This window comes from Xyrauchen texanus, chromosome 40, assembly GCF_025860055.1.
Source record: "Xyrauchen texanus isolate HMW12.3.18 chromosome 40, RBS_HiC_50CHRs, whole genome shotgun sequence".
NCBI classification, from domain to species: Eukaryota; Metazoa; Chordata; class Actinopteri; order Cypriniformes; family Catostomidae; genus Xyrauchen; species Xyrauchen texanus.
This window is the reverse complement of record NC_068315.1, coordinates 27299984-27318086: the sequence shown is the minus strand read 5'-3', so window position 1 is coordinate 27318086 and position 18103 is coordinate 27299984. Positions and strand designations below refer to the sequence as shown.

Genomic DNA, 18103 nt, shown 5'->3' with positions numbered 1-18103 from the left:
ACCACAAGACACAGATCCTAAATTATTCACCATGCTTCCACAATTCCATAGTCCCTTGCTTTTTTCTAACTCTTTATCAGATGAGAAGAACGGTCGCCCTCCTAGGACACCATCTAGACAAAACTCAGAAGGCAGGGCCGATCGCTGTGAATGGGTGGATCGTGGAGAGGGTGGGGTTTTACTCCAGCGCAGGGGGTCGGGCAAAGAGAGAACCCACCTACTTTCCTCCAGTGGAACGCAATCACATCCCTGAGTGTGTATAGCAAGCCAATAAGTTATGAGCCATGCCACAAAATGAGACCTAAACGCCCCTTGCCGTCTTCTCAGCTCGGAACAGCATGATAATAAAATGTGTTTTAAAGAGGAGCTTTTCGAAGGTCTAAGGAAATCAAATACTGATGCACGTGGGCGCGCTGACTCAATGTGGATGAACATGGGGTGCAATGAAGCAAGAATGATCTCTATTAAATGTCAACACACTCAAACACAACATGGAAATATTTGGGATCTACCACCTCCAAACTAAAAATTGTTTCATTTAAATTGTTTGTCATCATGGACAATACTTTTAATTTATGCTGTTCTCTAATGTAATTTTGATGTAAAGTGCATTTGTGAAACGAATGGTTCCAGTTGGGTGTAGCACACCATTTGTTTCTTACAGGCTCTGTATCAGTTTAAAGGTGAAGTGTGCAATTTTTCTGACGTTAAAATACTTGAATCCCTGCTTAATATGCACACAACTATAAGTAATCCACTGATAGTCTGATTTCCCCAAAAAGTGTAAAGACTGTGCGCTATCAAAACATTGCTCTGTTTGTTTGAGTATTCTGACCAACCCCTATTTGTTTGTCCAGCCAGTTGAAGACTGGCACAGTGTTTGGGAAACCTGTTCGAAAACAGTCATTCGTTTTGGAATTCTGTTTGGTGATGTGGAAATTACACACTTCACCTTTAAGTAATTGAGTAATTTTAACAACTGAGATGTTATTCCAATTTAGCCTAAACCTTATCCTTCAGCTCAAGTAAAAAAGCTAAATGTGACCCAGCTCCAAAAGCTATCAGCAGCACGAGTCTGTTCAGACATATGCAATAAATATCAATAAGCTAAAAAAAGGTTCAGTTTAACAAAGCTGCACATGCTGAATCTTTTAAAATATGATTACCTCCTTGGGCAGACAGACTGATTTCATGTCAGTAAATAAGTATTGTTGCTCACCAGCCCTCTGTCATTAGTACCAATAGACAAGTTTATTTTCACAAGATCACCAAACTAAGGTTTCCTGTTACCCATATAAATGCTATATGCTAAATTTCATCAACCCTCACTGCAACTTTCTCTACCGAATGACAAGAGGAGGAATTCTGATTGTAAAACAACTCTTTCTGTTTTAGACCTCATTAAATCTGGCCGTGATTCACCCTTTTGGCAGCTCAAATGTACGAGAGTGCATCTGAACAATGGTGGAGAATTCTTATGAATTTTGACTCCATAAAAGGTGCCAAGAGTTCAAATATAGGAAATCTAGGAAAAGGTAATGTGAAAAGGATATTCATCCCAATCTGTTGCTGCCAGACAACAACCAAGTGAATGTCATATTTTATTTGTGAGATTTGAATAATTTAAACTAATTGAGTTATTTGCATATTACTTCTGGGGATTGGCACAGTGAAAAAGAGAGGCCAGTAGTTGTACATATATGTGTGTGTTGAAACATAATGGCATGTTTAGGGTCTTAAAATTATTTGGGAAAATAAGATAAGAAAATAACAAACCATTTAATCTGTGGGAAAGGCAGATTTTCTTTTTGTCTCCTTGAGAAGACATGAAAAAATAGAGTCTTTTGACTTGTGTCATAAACATATTTTGGACTTACACTGTAAAAACTGTTGAAAATGCGCATCAGGTTTAGTCAAAAATATTATTTAAGATAAAATTGTAAAACCTGAATACAGGTTACACCAATTAAAGGGATACTTCACCCAAAAATGTAAATTCTCTCATTATTTACTCCCCCTCATGACATCCCAGGTGTTTATTACTTTTCTCTTCACCAGAACACATTTGAAGAAAAAACAAAAATATATTAGCTCAGTTGGTCCTTAAAATGTAAGTGAATGGCAATGTCTCTTTTGAAGCTCCAAAAATCACAGACACCAGCTGTTAACTTAATGAAAACTTTTTTAAACTCTAAATCATGCTTCTGTTCAGTAGCGGTATGCGTGTGTGAGGTAATCGCATTGGCATTTGAAACACGAGAACTGACGCAAGTCCGTCTCAGCTGGAAGAGCAGCGCTGTTTACAAGTGAGAAGGAGGAACACTGTACAGTAGCTTGGTTGATTTTGGTTTAGATCTGTATTTATATGTTTCTTTACTCACAATGGTGTGTTTGTGTGCTTATCCTGGATGTCTCAACCGAGTGGAGAACATGAGATTACCTCGAAATACATGGCGACACGAATACGTCACATGAGAGACCACTTGGACTCCACCCTCTCCTGAAGCTTACCCTTACGCTGGATTAGAGTTAAAAAGTACCTAAATATTGATCTTTTTTCACACCAAAAACGATCGTGTTACTTTAGAAGACATCAATTTAACCGCTGGAGTTGTATCGATGACGTTTATGCTGACTGTCTGTGATTTTTGGAGCTTCAAATGAGAATTCTCCATTCACTTGCATTTTAAGGACCTACTGAGGTGAGATATTTTTATATTTTTCTTCAAATGTGTTCTGGTGAAGAAAGAAAGTCATACATATCTGGGATATCATGAGGGTGAGTAAATAATGACAGAATTTTCATTTTTGGGTGAACTAATCCTTTAAAGTAATTGTAAAGGGTTGATCTGTAAAGTAGCAGTTGCACGTTACCATTAGCAAGTAGCAATCGCATGTTACAGAGTATGGAGCCAATATCATTATAAAAGATTCATTTTACTAATGAATATGAAGTGTGTAATTTTTTCAATGTTAAAATACTTTCTCCTGTTCCAGCTGAATATGTGCTTGGTGATGCTAGTGCTGCAAAAAATTACACACTTCATCTTGAAGAGGAAAATGATGGTGCCTTGATTCCTCCACGTAATAAAAAATGAATTCTGACTTTAATTCTTGCAGTTGCGAGATATAACTTGCAATATCGTGAAATAAAGTTGCAGTTGTGACTTTATTTCTTGTAATTCCGAGATATGAACCTGCAATTTAGTTTAGTTCCTGGAATTGCTACTTTGTATCTTGCAATTTTGAGAAATAATGTTGAAATTGTGAGAAATAAAAGACTAAAATGTTTTATAGACTTTATATCTCGTAATTTCAACGTAATTTCTCGCCAATGCAAGTTCTAAAGAGATAATAAAAAAAGTCACAATTGTGAAATATAAAGTCATGATTAAAAAAATTATAATTGTATTCCGTGCTGGGATCCGGCTTCCATAGAGAACAGTATCACAGAGAAGAGTAACAGAGTTTGAATCTCCTATGTTTGAAAGCTCATACACAGTCTAATGTAATGGTTGCGATCATAACACATTTTATCTGATATGGAAGATATGCTGTACCTTGTGTACCTATAGAGAAAATTGTATAATGAACGTTGTCAGAAACAAAACAATCCATTGTCTAGGCCACGGATCTTGCTTGCACCACCTCATGTAATGTAATAAGTCTATTCATCTCCAATTATATTTATTACACAGTATAAAAATGTCTCTCTTTGTACAGCACTACTTTGTCATTGGGCTTCCGTGGAACAGTTATGCAACTAATCCAGAATAATTTACCTGAAAGAGCGACCTCTACGGTATTTCACTCTGTATACTGTAAATAGCTTTTCAGCTAAACAATGGTCATGGATTCTCCAAGTGTGATGTTTCTGAGTTTGTTATGTCAGTTCATGCATCTCTTCTTCATATGTTTGTATTTATTTAATACATTTTTTATTGCATGCATGGATGTCAACTTAATAGTTTTAACTTTAGGTTATCTTTATGAATCAACGTCTAATGCATTCATAGAAAAATTGATACAAAACTCATTGTCACGTGACAGATGTACATTATATCATTTCATAATTATTATATTATGTACATAGTCTGAGCAAGTTATGCATTTTTGGGGAAGCACACCATGACTGTTATAAATTGACCAGTCAATATCAAACATTGTCCATTAATATATGCTTCCATGGAGAATAGCATAAACAGTTTATTCGATTTTTGCACCTGGTAATGGCACAAATATGGATGTGAACACCATATCACAGCTTGTATTGTCTTAGCTGGTAATCAGTTGGTTAACATCAATATATTTTCACCTGTTCTTCATAAAAACAATGCTCCTCATATTATATGTGTTGAGTATAGGATTACAAAATGAACTATACAGCATTGCCAATGCAATATTGATACACCATGTTTCCAACAGAATCAAGTCTCCATCCAAGTTTCGTTAACTCTTCAACCTATGTGGTCATATATGTATGCATCCAATGTGTTTTCAACCACTCTACAGAATTGTAAATACATCAGTGAATGTCTATGTTGACTTCTCATTCACTATGAGTGAATTAATTATGATCTTGCTTCTGGAAGTGTGTGCACAGTGTAAGTTCACAATGCACAGAGACTCCTCTACTTATATGGATGAGCGCTCTGCATGTCAGCCCACATGTTCTTTGTATGTCTGCTTAGTTTGTATGGAAGTGCAGTTGAAATGGATTATGCTGTTGTCCAAATGCGTGTGTGTACATGTGAAGGAGAGTGAAAATATTATGGGAATTTACCAAATGGATTGACGCAGGTCTACATAACCAATTTGGAGTCAATAATAATAAAAAAACTTACGTTTGTGTTGTTACTCATCCCCTTATTGGTCTCAGGCCTTTGAGTGAAACAAAACTCTTACTTTGTTCTTCCAGTGATGGCTAATCTTATGGGCTACCATTAACTCATCAACTTTTCGAGCAATTCTAGGTCAGTAACGTGTGTTTGTGTGTGTGTTTTAAATTACTCTAGCCCCTAATGGAAGTTTTATCCACAGGCCATTTACTCTGGTATGTGTTTCATATGCATTTTAATTAGATACATTTAAATTAAATGCCCAGGAGGGGATTAGAAGGTTTTCTTTATTCGCTTTCTTTAACCTATTAATTTGCCATTCAACAAGCTGACAAGTGTGGGTGTAATCTTTCACCTCTGGTTGTCAATGAAGATGTCTGATTTTACACCCTGTTGTCATTTTAATTTACAGGACAATAAAGTGCACCTTCAAGGAGTGACAGTGTGATTGGCACCCTTACATAATTACATTGTACAAGATCATCTTTATTTATAAGGCAACAATAAACTAATAAAAGCCTGTAAATCCTCTCTGGACATAACACTAATAAGTCATATAATCCAAATAAGTCTTGGATTTAAGGCTTGGACTTCTGCCAATAACTTTTGTGCACTGAAAACCCTAATAAATTGACTTTACACAGTTAATTGATTAAACTTGTTCCCCCGACTGAATTGAGTAATGGTGTCTCCAAAACATGTGTAATTAAGTTAACTTTACTAAGTGTTCATATAGAATGAACTTAACTATTTAAGGTAACTAGATGCAAGTAGACTTAACTCAGATTTGCTATTTCCATGTTGTTTTTTGAACTTACTTCTTTTAATTGAATCAAATTTAGGTCATACTGATTCTAGGTCAGGGGGCCTGGGTAGCTCAGAGAGTAAAGATGCTGACTATCAGCCCTGGAGTCACAAATTCGAATCCAAGGTGTGCTGAGTGACTCCAGCCAGGTCTCCTAAGCAATTAAATTGGCCCGGTTGCTAGGGAGGGTAGAGTCGCATGGGGTCGCAATAATGTGGTTCTCGCTCTCGGTGGGGCACGTGGTGAGTTGTGCATGGATGACACAGAGAATAGCGTGAAGCCTCCACAAGCTCTACATCTCCGTGGTAACGCGCTCAACAAGCCACGTGATAAGATGCACGGAATGATGGTCTCAGATGCGGAGGCAACTGAGATTCGTCCTCCGCGCCCCCAGATTGAGGCAAGTCACTACGCCACCACAAGGACTTCCAGCACATTGGGAATTGGTCATTCCAAATTGGCGAGAAAAGGGGAGAAAATTAAAAAGAAAAATATTATATATATATATATATATATATATATATATATATATATATATATATATATATATATATATTTCTCCACAGAAATGCACATAAAACTGTAATTAAGATGGACATGGACAAGGAGAAATGATATAGTGCGAACAGGGTCCAACTTGACCAAAGTAGACACAAATCAAACTATTTGAAACAACTATTTGCAACAAAACGACATAAATAATACTACAGAAGAGCTAAAACCTCTTTTGAATTTCAACTATTTAAATACACTAAAAAAGAAAAACTCTTTGGGTGAACTTGACTCTATCATGGACAGTGGTTCCACATGTTTGAAATGAGTTATCTTAAATTAAAATGACCAAACTTAACAACTATGCTACAGAATTTCACTTTTTATAGTGGTATTAACAATACAGTCGGTATAACGTTATGCATTCTGTAAAACTGCATTATTACTAACTTTACAATGTTGTCATTTCATATAGCCAGGGTGGGATGGCGAACTGATATGTAAAGATACCGGAATAATTGGCCTCTAGTCACTGTCATGATGGTTGTTTAAAGGTGTAAGTGTGTGTGTGTGTGTGTGTTGACGCACACACATAAACACGCACCCTACCATGAAGTCCCATTTCATCTACAGGCCAGATATGCAGTACACCCCTGCGAATATCTCCCTTTCTCTGGGCTCTGTCTATTTTGCTTGAATAAGACAAGAGCCCCGTGTTCCGGGAATCGCTTCTGTTAGTGGCTGGTGGTGTGAGGCCGAGGGGAGGCGGACTACACTGTGAGCTCGAGTATGAGAGAGAGGGGAGGGAGAAGGGAGAGAAACAGCCGCCTTCAAACATGGCGTCTTCGAGGGAAAATGACTAATATTATGAAAAAAGGAGGCCTATATCTCGACGTTCAACCGAACTGCTCTAGATTGGACCGCAGCGTCGGTTTATACCGTTGATTTGAATCTATCCCCAAGTACGCGACGGGAAAGCAGCGTGATTTATTGAGAATATAGAGGAACACAAGCTTATTTTGGTGCGTCGACAGAGCTAGCGCGCTGCTGCTGGCGCACAACACAATTCTGAATTTCGCATTTGCCAAACATCGAGCGCGAAATTTGCTCGCGACATTAGTGCATGCGTACTGTGGCTGTTGTTTAACGGCAGATGCCCCTTGCTTGGTTGATACATATTTCATACAACTAAAGTAAGTGGAGAAAGGGGAGGAGAAACAAGGGAAAGGACGTATACGGTCATACGCGACCGTCGGTTTATCGGTTACCAGGTCAAACCGAATTCTTGCTCGGATTATTTACACTTACACTCAGCCAGAAGAATGGCATTAATTGCTCTGGTTTTAAATGAGAAAAAACTGAAAGGGAGGTGAGTTTTTTTTTTTTTGAGGTGGTCGGTGTACACCCCCTCTATCACGCACTCCTCTCCTCCCCTCCATTTCCCTCTCCCTTTTCAATATGCTATTTTTCACTCTTATGGACTTGGTCGCCTCTCACCAGGAAGAATGATTCAAATTTGACAACAGCACCGCGATCTTGCCGTGCAAATATAAATATATATTGCACCGAAATCGTTTGCTCGATCCATCCACGCGCATTTCAACGCAATGGACCGAAATTACCCGGGAGCAGGCTTCGGTGATTTGGGCGCAGGAGCCGGATGGAGCTACGAGAGATCGGCTAAAGCGAGGTAAGCATGCAGCCATGCTGAAAACACAATACTATGTCCGCTGCGAGGGGGAAAATACACTTGGGTTGGCCTTTATCTTTAACTCGTGCATTTGCATCTGACGACGCATTTGCGTGTTATGTCATAAGGTGTCGTTTCCCGGTGTGTTGTTTTTGTTATTCAAATAAGCAAGGGTTTTGCTGGTTTGGAAATTCAAGTGTGATTGATGGACTAAATGTGTGGTTAGGGGTCGACAGAGGAAAGATGGGGAGGAGAGGGAAGAAAAAAGGTGGGGGGCGGGGTAAAGTCTGGTCGCACGGCTTTATTACTGATTCATTTAGCATCTCCAATGAATGAGGGTCTTAGGTCAAGCCTATTGAGAGAGAGAGAAAAAACTAGATATCGAGATGTTTTGTTTTAAAGAACGCGAACCCACCATGGATATGCTCATTAAAGCTACAGAAATCTCGGAGCTGTTGCCTGCAGCTTACCTGCGCTGTTTTATTTGCAAAAATGTGACGACAATCTTTAAAGCTAGAGCACTGTTTTAAGATGCAGTGCGTCAAAATTGATTGTTAAAATTGCACTCCATTTGAAAGTGCGTGTGCGCATTTTAAACACGTTGCAATTCTTAAATCGTGGCCTCTGTTTTTATAAAACGTGGAAACAATGATCTGCGGCCTCTCGTGATGAGCGGCTACAGCGCCGCCGTTCAAACCTCCCATTCAGTTGACGTTAGCTAACCTGTTCATGCTATTGTCGCGCGTGGGCCTGCTAAAAAACATTAACATTTATAAAATACGACGATCAGGTGGGACACTTGAAGGCTCTGAATGAAACATTGTCCACCGTTTCAGTTAGCCAGTTAGCTCTGTCGCTTAATCTCGCGAAGATGTGCCCGACCGGCGGTGCTGTTGCTAACGCGTTAATGCAATCCGCCTCAATGCTATGCTTGCTGTTACAGATCAGGTGGTTAATTCAAGTCAGAAATTCATTACTTAAATAAGTGTGTATATGTATGTATGTGTGTGTATATATACATATGTGTGTGTGTGCACTCATATATTATTGTCTGATAAAGGCATTATTGTTTTGGAATGGAATCCTATACATGTATTAATGTCTCAATTTTGTTGTTCAGATAAGTCTAAATTGCAATATTATAAATAACTTGCTTTGGACAGATATTCAGGTCATTAAAAGTGCCATATTGTCTTATACACTGATATAATTGTGAGTTTTTTATTAAGCATAAATACATACTTGATTATAACAAATCAATCCAAATTATGAATATTGTGCAACATGATAGGCATAGGGTTGTTTTTTTCTGGTGCACACTTTGTGTACGAGTTACGTTTAATAAATAGCTTGGCCTACTTAGACATTGCTTAACTTATTGTTGAATATATTTTGTATTCCTGTACAAGGAGGATTGCTTCTTTTTAGAAGAATATCTCAGCTCTCTTGGTCCATACAATGCAAGTGAATGGTGGACAGAACTATGAAGCTCCAATAAGGACATAAATGCAGCATAAAAGTAACATGTATAACTCCAGTGGTGTAATCCATGTCTTCTGAAGTATTATGATAGGTGGGTGAGATATAGATCAATATCCCTCCCTGCCCAGTAGGATGCGATATTATGCATGAAGACTATACCAATGGCAAAAAACAAAAGACAGGATTCCCATGGTTATGGAAAGCCTGGAAATATCAGGGAATTTTTAAATTGTGATTTCCAGGCCTGGAAAAGTTATGGAGATTAATTATTTAATATTTTTTTTTATAGTTCATATATTTATATTTATTATGCTCTGTCCTAAGATATTTAATTGGGGTGTTATGTTGCACTGGTTTGAAAACTCAGTGAAGAGTTTAAAATATTGGCTATCATGTTATTTAGAATACCTATCCTATTAGGGTGCTTTCACACTAGCGCTTTTGGTGCGCTCCAGAATTCGAATGACATCAAAGTTCAGTTAATTTGGTTAATGTGAACGCTGTTTTCCAAACAAGGGTGCACGCCTGGGAATTGCACCCAAGTCCGCTTGAAAAGGTGGTCTTGGGTGGTTCATGTGAACTTATATCATCGCTGCTGATATAAACGTAATCGTACCAAATTGCAGAAGTGAACCGCATATGTTGACGTATAATTTGCATCTTTGCAGGCTCCAGATCGCAATTATTATGGTATAATGCATTTCTCATACCTGTTTGTGTCATATTCCACTGCACGGTACAACTCGACTCGACTCTGCTCGCTTTTTGTGGATTTCCACTGTGGATAGTACCTGGTACCTGCAGCGAAGCTGATGTCTTCTTGAGTTGTTACCTAGATACAGTGAAAGCAGCTGCTGCTTGTACTCAAGTTAATGACGTAATCGGACTGCGGTGTGTACCCAAATATTATGATGTGATCAGAGACTAGTGGGGGCAGGAAAGAGGGGAGGAAACGAACCCGAGTGCGGTCCAAGTAATCAAACCAAGTGTGAAAGCACCCTTATGCCTCCTAAACGGTACACAACTTTCAAAGACGTTGGATTGTGGTACCGTTCATATTACACAACTGTCTGTCTTGTCATGAAGTCGTAGAGTTTTCAAATTACACGAGGAATCAGTGACAGAGGTGAACACATTACAAAACATTTCACTATTGACGAATCCCCGACGACTCTGCCTGGACTACAAATTACGTTTCACAACAGAGTACATGCGAGAAGTGATACGAGATACGAAAACAAATGCATGATCATATGTTACGCATTTCAGAATATGATGCGTATGTTTTTAATCGCCTCAAGGCATCATATATTTTATTGGTTACAATATGAAAAAGTACCTCCTACTGAAAAACTTACCTATTTGCTTACTTGACTCTCCAAGAGAATTGGCAATTTCTCTCCAACTCTTCTCTTTCTCAACCCGGTGGTGGTAGAGTTCAGATGAAACATCAAATTTGTTCCTGCCAATGTTCCACATATTTATCCTCCATTTCTTTGGTCCAACGAGACTTTCTTGATACCGCAGCCATGCTAGTTGATGTTCTGTTGCAGGTACATCAGGACTCCTCCCACTGAAACGTCCCATGCCCCGTTTCTTTCTCTCTCATTGGCTGCGGTTGTATTCAGTCAAAACAAATTTCACATTGCGTGATTTGGAATCGCAGACAGGTCCAGATATTTACATTTCTAGATATCTCGCTGACATAGGTGAAGCGTTGGCGCTTCTCTCAGATCGTGTATTTGAAAAGCTCTGATTTGCCTATGATTTTGGGCTTTTGTCAGCGAGTGAAAATCGGGCCTAACATCGTGTAGTGTAAACTCAGCATTAGAGACAGCAATGTGCCGCTAATCCCCGCCCATTTTATTATTCACGTAATGTGTTCATATGGATTAAATTTAAAATTAAATGTTTTCAGTTCAACATTCATCAAACAATGGTGTGGTTTATTGTTGTTACGGTACCACAATTTCAGTAATCGGTACCAGTGAAATTTCACGGTTCTCAATATCAATTTTTGTACCACAGCATGAATATGCTAATATGACAATGTATTATTGAACACACCCGTTTAACCTATTTAAAAAAGTTACATTTCAATGTATATAATAAATTAAAATAAATGCATGTCTCCTTCAAGTGTTTCTTAATTAAGAATGCATTGCTCAAGTGTTTTTAAGTAGCACCCTACTGATATCGGTTTTATTCTTTACCAAATCATGTTTTCCTTTTTGTTATAATTATAATTTTCCAGAACTTGTGTTAGTTAAATTTCATTTCATCCTCAAAATGGTGTCTAATCAGTTTATTCTTAAAACTTTTAACAAGTAAAAATATAATTTTTCAACATTTTGTGGCCAAGCGTTTATTCAACAGCTGTCTTGCTTGTGATATTTTGATTAATTATAATTATTACAGTGAATATTACATTTTACTATACAGCTGTAATATATTTGTATTAAATATTTTCAATTTCAGGCATCTAGATTTACTTTTGAATTGTGCTTTTATTATGATGAGTGTTTTAACCGGAAGCTTCTGTGGAGTTTCTAGTGGATGAGTGGTCGGATATATTTAAAGTACGCAGCTTTTAATGGTTTAATAAATCACACTAGGACATGTCACGATTTTAATTTGATTAATTGTCCATTTCAGTGTACAAGGAGTAACAGAGCATGTGCTCAAAATGAGTCGTTTGTCAGTCATATTGCGTTCTGGTATCGAATAGAGTCTGTGCTCGGTACTGCAGAAACACTGGTATCGTTACATCTTTTTTATTTTAGTATCGACTTAGTACTGAAGTACCAGTACTTTTGACAACACTAGTATTTAACACAGGGGTGTTTCCTTTTTAGCGATGGCTCCGCTTTATAACACGTCACAACGGCACTGCTTCTGTATTTACTTATTTTGCATTTTTGTATTATAAATCCCTCATACATTACAATTTACATCACCTTAATATGTATGGAAATTTTGGAGTGCATCTGAACTGTGAGCAAATTATTTCATGTTGTGTTAAATGAGATCAATCGACTATTCAACTATGGAAAGTTTTGTAGACTTTTTTTAAATGTTTTTTTTTTTTTTTTAAGTTGTCGATAATGTCGACTAATTGTTTCAGCCCTTGTACCAAAGTACAGGTACTTTTGACAATACTAGTGTGGTTTTGTTTTTTACAAATTTGCGATTATGTGATTTCGGTGTCATTTTCAGAAAAAAAAGCTAAATGTTTGGGCATGGAAATTAGCTTTCAAGTCATGGAAATTAATTGTAGGGCTGGGCGCTAAAAAAATGATCACAAATATTTTTTCATATTGTTCGATATCAATATTTAACATTTCGTGTCATTAATGGGGGCAGAACTGCATTCAACATGTTTGTTAGATAGACCTCAATAATTAATTAAACATAACTTGTTTAAGTAAACTCCATAGTGTAAACTACCTTTAAGTACACTCAGTTAATCCTATTTAAGGTGTGTGACCTATGTTTTATGAAATTTAGCCAATTTCATTATTTTCAGCTGATGTTTGACTCCACTGAAAGACTTTCGTATGATGTTTCACTGTCCTGCTCAGAACTAGATTGCCGACCAGCAATAAACATCACTAGCTAGCGGATACTGAGCCTGAGTTTCCATGACCGCAGGGCTGCCTGCTAATACTTCCTAAAATGCTGATTTCATGTGTTTGATTCAGTTAGCTAGTTGTGAGTACTACTTTGCTGAACTGCTTGCATTGTAGCGACACATACCTGATCCAATCATCTAGATGTAGAACAAAAGCTAAATATAGAAAATTACTCATCATCGATATAAAAATATATATATTTTTTTTCAATATCGATAATGTTTTATCACGCAATGACCATTCATTAATTGAAAAAAACTGGGAACCCTGAAAAGAAGAATGTGAAAGGTGAGATTGATAGTAAAAAGGATTTAAATATTGATTTGTTTCTCACCCACACCTATCAAATCTCTTCTAAAGACATGGATTAAACCACTGGCTTCATATGGATTACTTTTATGCTACCTTAATGTGATTTATGAGCTTTAAAGTTTTGGCCACCATTCACAAAAATTGTGAGGACCTACAGAGCTGAGATATTCTTCTGAAAATCTTCTTTTGTGTTTCTTTAATCTGGGAGTGCATGAGGGCGAGTAAATAATGAGATATTTTTTATTTTTGGGTAAACTATTCCTTTTATGCTAAAGTCACTGTTGCTCTCTTGTCATGTCAGCTTGGTGTATGGAAGCTCTAGATCATCACATCCGGAATCTGAACTTCTTCATCGCCAGGCTTATGCCACTCCCCATTCCCTGCCGGGTTATGCTACCAATCACCATCCTGGTGGTTCTGGCCAGGGTGGGGCTTGGGGTGCAGCTGGAAGGAGTCTGGGTGAGTTAAACTACTTTGACTCTATATTCACACATCTTGTTATGTTACTGTACATATGTGTTTGAAGCAATCTCAACATCAAATAAGCTAATCAAACTAAAACCTGTTTCATTGTGTCACATAGACATGCATAATACAGCTGCATGTGGAATATTGAATAGCTCACATACAGCAGTGGTTCAAATTGGGATGTGCAAAACTACATAGACTATTTAGTGAGTGACTTGAAAGACTATTCGATTAATTGGTTTTAATGAAGCACTCTATAATTTTCGTGTAAACACTTATCTTTAGGTGTTAAGACCCATAAATATGTCTTTATATTCCTTCAGACTCAAATGCAGGCATATCCTTACCTCTTCGAGCATGTGCAATTGACGTGTACATCCACTGTTGTTGTTTCTATCTTCGTCTCCTGTTGCTAAGCATTGATTCAGGGCTGAACGATTTGGACAAAAATCGAATTGCTATTTTTTGTTAAATATTGTGTTTGCAATTTGAAGTGTGATATGATTATTTATATATATATGTGTGTGTGTGTGTGTGTAAACCAAGTAAGTGTTTCCCTTTGACCATAATTAAGTGATGGGCAAACATGCTTAATTGCCAATAGAAACTCTAAATAAATGTAATGGATAGACAAACAAGCATTTTTTGGCCTGGGGGATTGAAGGTGCCGGAACGCCATTCCGGACCATACCGGCTCAATTTAACCCTATAAATACACTGCCTGGCCAAAAAATACTGTAATATTTTGTTGGACCACCTTTAGCTTGGATTTCGGTGCACATTCATTGTGACATTGTTTCGACAACCTTATACAATGTCACAACTTTTATATCTATCCAGAATTGCATACATTTGTGCCCGAGATCTTGTATTGATGACGGGAGAGTCTGATTCCTCATGCTCCCTGAATCACTCTTTCACAATTTGAGCCCGTGACATCAGGGAAGAACAAATCCATTGATGGGATAACCTGGTCATTCAGGTAGTCATTAGCAGGTAGCATTTTATTGCCGCAAAGCATTGCTCATCAGACCACATTACCTTTTCCATTGCTCCACAGTCAAATCTTTATGCTTCCTAGCAAATTGAAGTAATTTTTTCCAATTAGACTCACTAACAAATGGCTTTCTTGTGGCCATACAGTTGTTTAGTCCCAAACCTGTATGTTCTCGTTGCATTGTGCGTGTGGAAATGCTCTTACTTTCATTAGTTAACATAGCTGTGAGTTCTACTGTCGATTTTTTTACGATGTAAAATCTCCGATCATAATCATTCAATAATTTTTCTAACCACATTTCTTCTGTGAAGCTGATGATCACCACTATCCTTCCAAGTTTTAATAATGTGTTGGACAGTTCTTAACCCAATTCCAGTGATTCTCCTTCTAATCTCCAATTTGCCCCTTCTGAAACACAGTAACACCTTTTCCATGACCTGGGGATACATCTTCTGACTTGGTTGTTTAAGAAATGAGAAGCATCAGTTTGGGTTCAAAGAATTGTTGCCAGCTGACACATATTAACCACTGCAATAATGATCCAATCATAGGCTCTTAAGTATCTGCTGTAATAAATCCAAATGTGAGTTTATTTTTGGCCGGGCAGTGTATGTATGTGTGTGTGTGTATATATATATATATATATATATATATAAGGGATGTCCCAATACAGATATCATAATTGGGTCCGATACTGGGCTCACGTACTCATAAAAAGGCTCCGTTACCAAAAAATCGATACCATATGACATACAAAGGCCATTCATTCAGTGCACATATTAAATCCACAATCTGTCCTAGTGTGATGATTAAACAGCAGATGCTGCAATTTCATTAAATAACTGCATTTCTTATTGTGAAGAAATGGCAATACACAGCGAATAAGAAAGTTAAAAACAAGATAGTTTTAGAGAATACATCTTGAAAACAAGTATATTTTGTCTTTACTGGACTCACAGAAGTATAGGTGAAAAAAAAACACTTCTATACAACACTTATATTTAAGATGCATTCTCTTAAAGCAAGTCTAAATATCTTATATGTTGCTTCTCAAGGCTATTTTAAATGGAAAACAAGACAAAAACACTTGATGATAATATGATTTTTGCAGTGAATTTCTTAACTGAATTAAACTTAATAAGAAGTATTTTTTCACTTTAATTCAGTGAATGTCATTTAGAGGTATTTTTAAAAGATGATTTTGTCCTCTTTATTGTTAGTATGTTTAATACAACCTTTTAAGTCAGGGCATAATAATGAATAATCGTTAGATTAATCAATTATCAAAATAATCATTAGTTGCAGACTTATTATCTAACACTGTTGTTTAATAAATGTAAGTGATTAAAATAAATTCTAAGACTATTCAAATCAAATCACTTTATTGTCACACGACCATATGCTCAAGTGCAGCAGTGGGTGAAAATCTTGTGTGCAGTTCCTAGCAACATAGCAGTCATGACAGTGATGAGACATATACCAATTTACAATAAACAACATATTTATACAACACAATTTACATATCAAATGTACACATAATTACACAACACAATAATTATATACAATGTACAGTAAACAATACCACAATATAGAATACACATACACAATATAGAATACACATACACAATATAGAATACACATACAATAAAAAAAAGTATATAACGTGTATAAAACAATATACAGTAGGTTTTATTGTAAAGAGAATATAATTTATGGTAGTCCAGTGTAAGATTAATAAAGTGCAGTGCTGATGTATATTGATTGTGAGAGATCAGGTGTTCAAAAGTCTGATTGCTTGGGGGAAGAAGCTGTCATGTAGTCGGCTGGTGTGGGTCCTGATGCTGCGAACCTGCCTGCCTGATGGCAGCAGTGAGAGCAGCCCATGGCTCGGGTGGCTGGAGTCTCTGATGATCCTTCGAGCTTTTTTCACACACCGCCTGGTTACATGACCTCCGATGATGTGTCTGGCAGTTCACACCACCCTTTGCAGGGCTATGCAGTTTTGGGCAGTGCTATTGCTGTACCAGGCAGTGATGCAGCCAATCAGGATGCTCTCTACAATGCTGGTGTAGAATCGTGTGAGGATGTGGTGGTTCATTCCAAACTTCCTCGTCCATCTCAGGAAGAAGAGGTGCTGGTGAGCCTTCTTCACAACGGCCTCAGTGTGGACAAAGTTCAGACAAAGTTAAATATTTTTTCATTTCAACAATGTTTTTTCCTCAGTTAAAGCTGCCCCTATAGCCTAAACTAAAATGTGAAATGATTCCACAATTCTATGCAGCAGATGTCTAGCGTTTGCATCTGACCGAAGTACAGTATAGTCTACGTACATTGTAAGTACCCTTATGTTTACCTTCCCACATTGAGGGAAACCTGGTTGACTCGCATGTACCTGCGTGCTCCACAGATAGGACAGCCCAGAGAGGATCAGAAGCACGAGTGGTTCTGGGAAAGCTTGTGCCACACTCGATTGAACAGGCAACAATCGCACTGCGCAAATGCACGTTTTAGATGAGAAGCATATTTACTCATTTTAAAATGGTGAACACGAGATTAATATAATTGAATATACACAAAAATTATCAATGCAGGAACTAGTTGACAATCCCAATGTTCAATCTCAAATTTTTATTTGAGATTGTTGATTTATATATTTATTTAAATATAAAGCTTTTAATTTCTGATGGTTGATATGATATGTGAATGCATAAAGAGATGCCATGCATCAGAGGTTTGTTGCACATTATGCACATTAGTAAGTTTTATTATAGAAGTATATTTAGCAGTTTACCATAATTCATGTTCATTCATATCAAAGTAAACAAAATATCTGTTTTGTGAAAAATGAATGCAGTACTTACAACGATGTGCTCATAATGTTTACATTTCCATATGTGTTATTCTTAGGCTTGTCTGGACTTTTTGATGCTGGGCTGCACCATGCAAGCCCATCAGGCCCAGATCCATCGGTTATGAACCTTATATCTGCACTTGAGTCCCGGGGTCCACAGCCTCCTCCCTCTGCCTCGTCCCTCCTATCTCAGTTCCGCACTCCATCATGGCAGACTGGTAGGCAGAGATCAAAGAGTTATAATTGATTTGCATAGGTGTGTCTTGTATTTGAATAGAATGCAACAAAATAAAATTTCATATTGGATAAGATCAGATAAAGAATGCATTATCACTGTTTACTGCACAGATGTACTGAATATATATTGGAAATGCTGTTAAAGTGTGCAAAAGTGCAGTCAGCGAGCACTGTCAACAATGTTGCCATAGCAATGATTCGTATGGCACATATTAGAAAATATTATTTGAATCTTGTAATAACTATGCTGTTTGCACAGCTGTTGAAAGTCAGTCATGTTTTCTTAATTGAGTTCTTTG

At 37.3% G+C, this 18103-nt stretch overlaps 1 protein-coding gene and 1 pseudogene across 1 annotated transcript in view; both read left to right on the top strand.

Annotated features, from left to right (window-relative positions):
- Positions 1–5287, top strand: part of LOC127633409 (serine/threonine-protein kinase BRSK2-like) — a 28067-nt pseudogene extending 22780 nt beyond the window's left edge.
- Positions 5288–6757: 1470 nt separating this feature from the next.
- The window catches only part of LOC127633405 (proline-rich protein 12-like), a 32229-nt gene continuing 20883 nt past the window's right edge, over positions 6758–18103 (top strand). Inside the window, exons 1-3 of the mRNA XM_052112475.1 lie at positions 6758–7825; positions 13553–13710; positions 17624–17785. Of these exons, the coding sequence (XP_051968435.1) occupies positions 7743–7825; positions 13553–13710; positions 17624–17785 (403 nt within the window). The 5' untranslated portion in view covers positions 6758–7742. The remainder of the gene's footprint in view (positions 7826–13552; positions 13711–17623; positions 17786–18103) is intronic.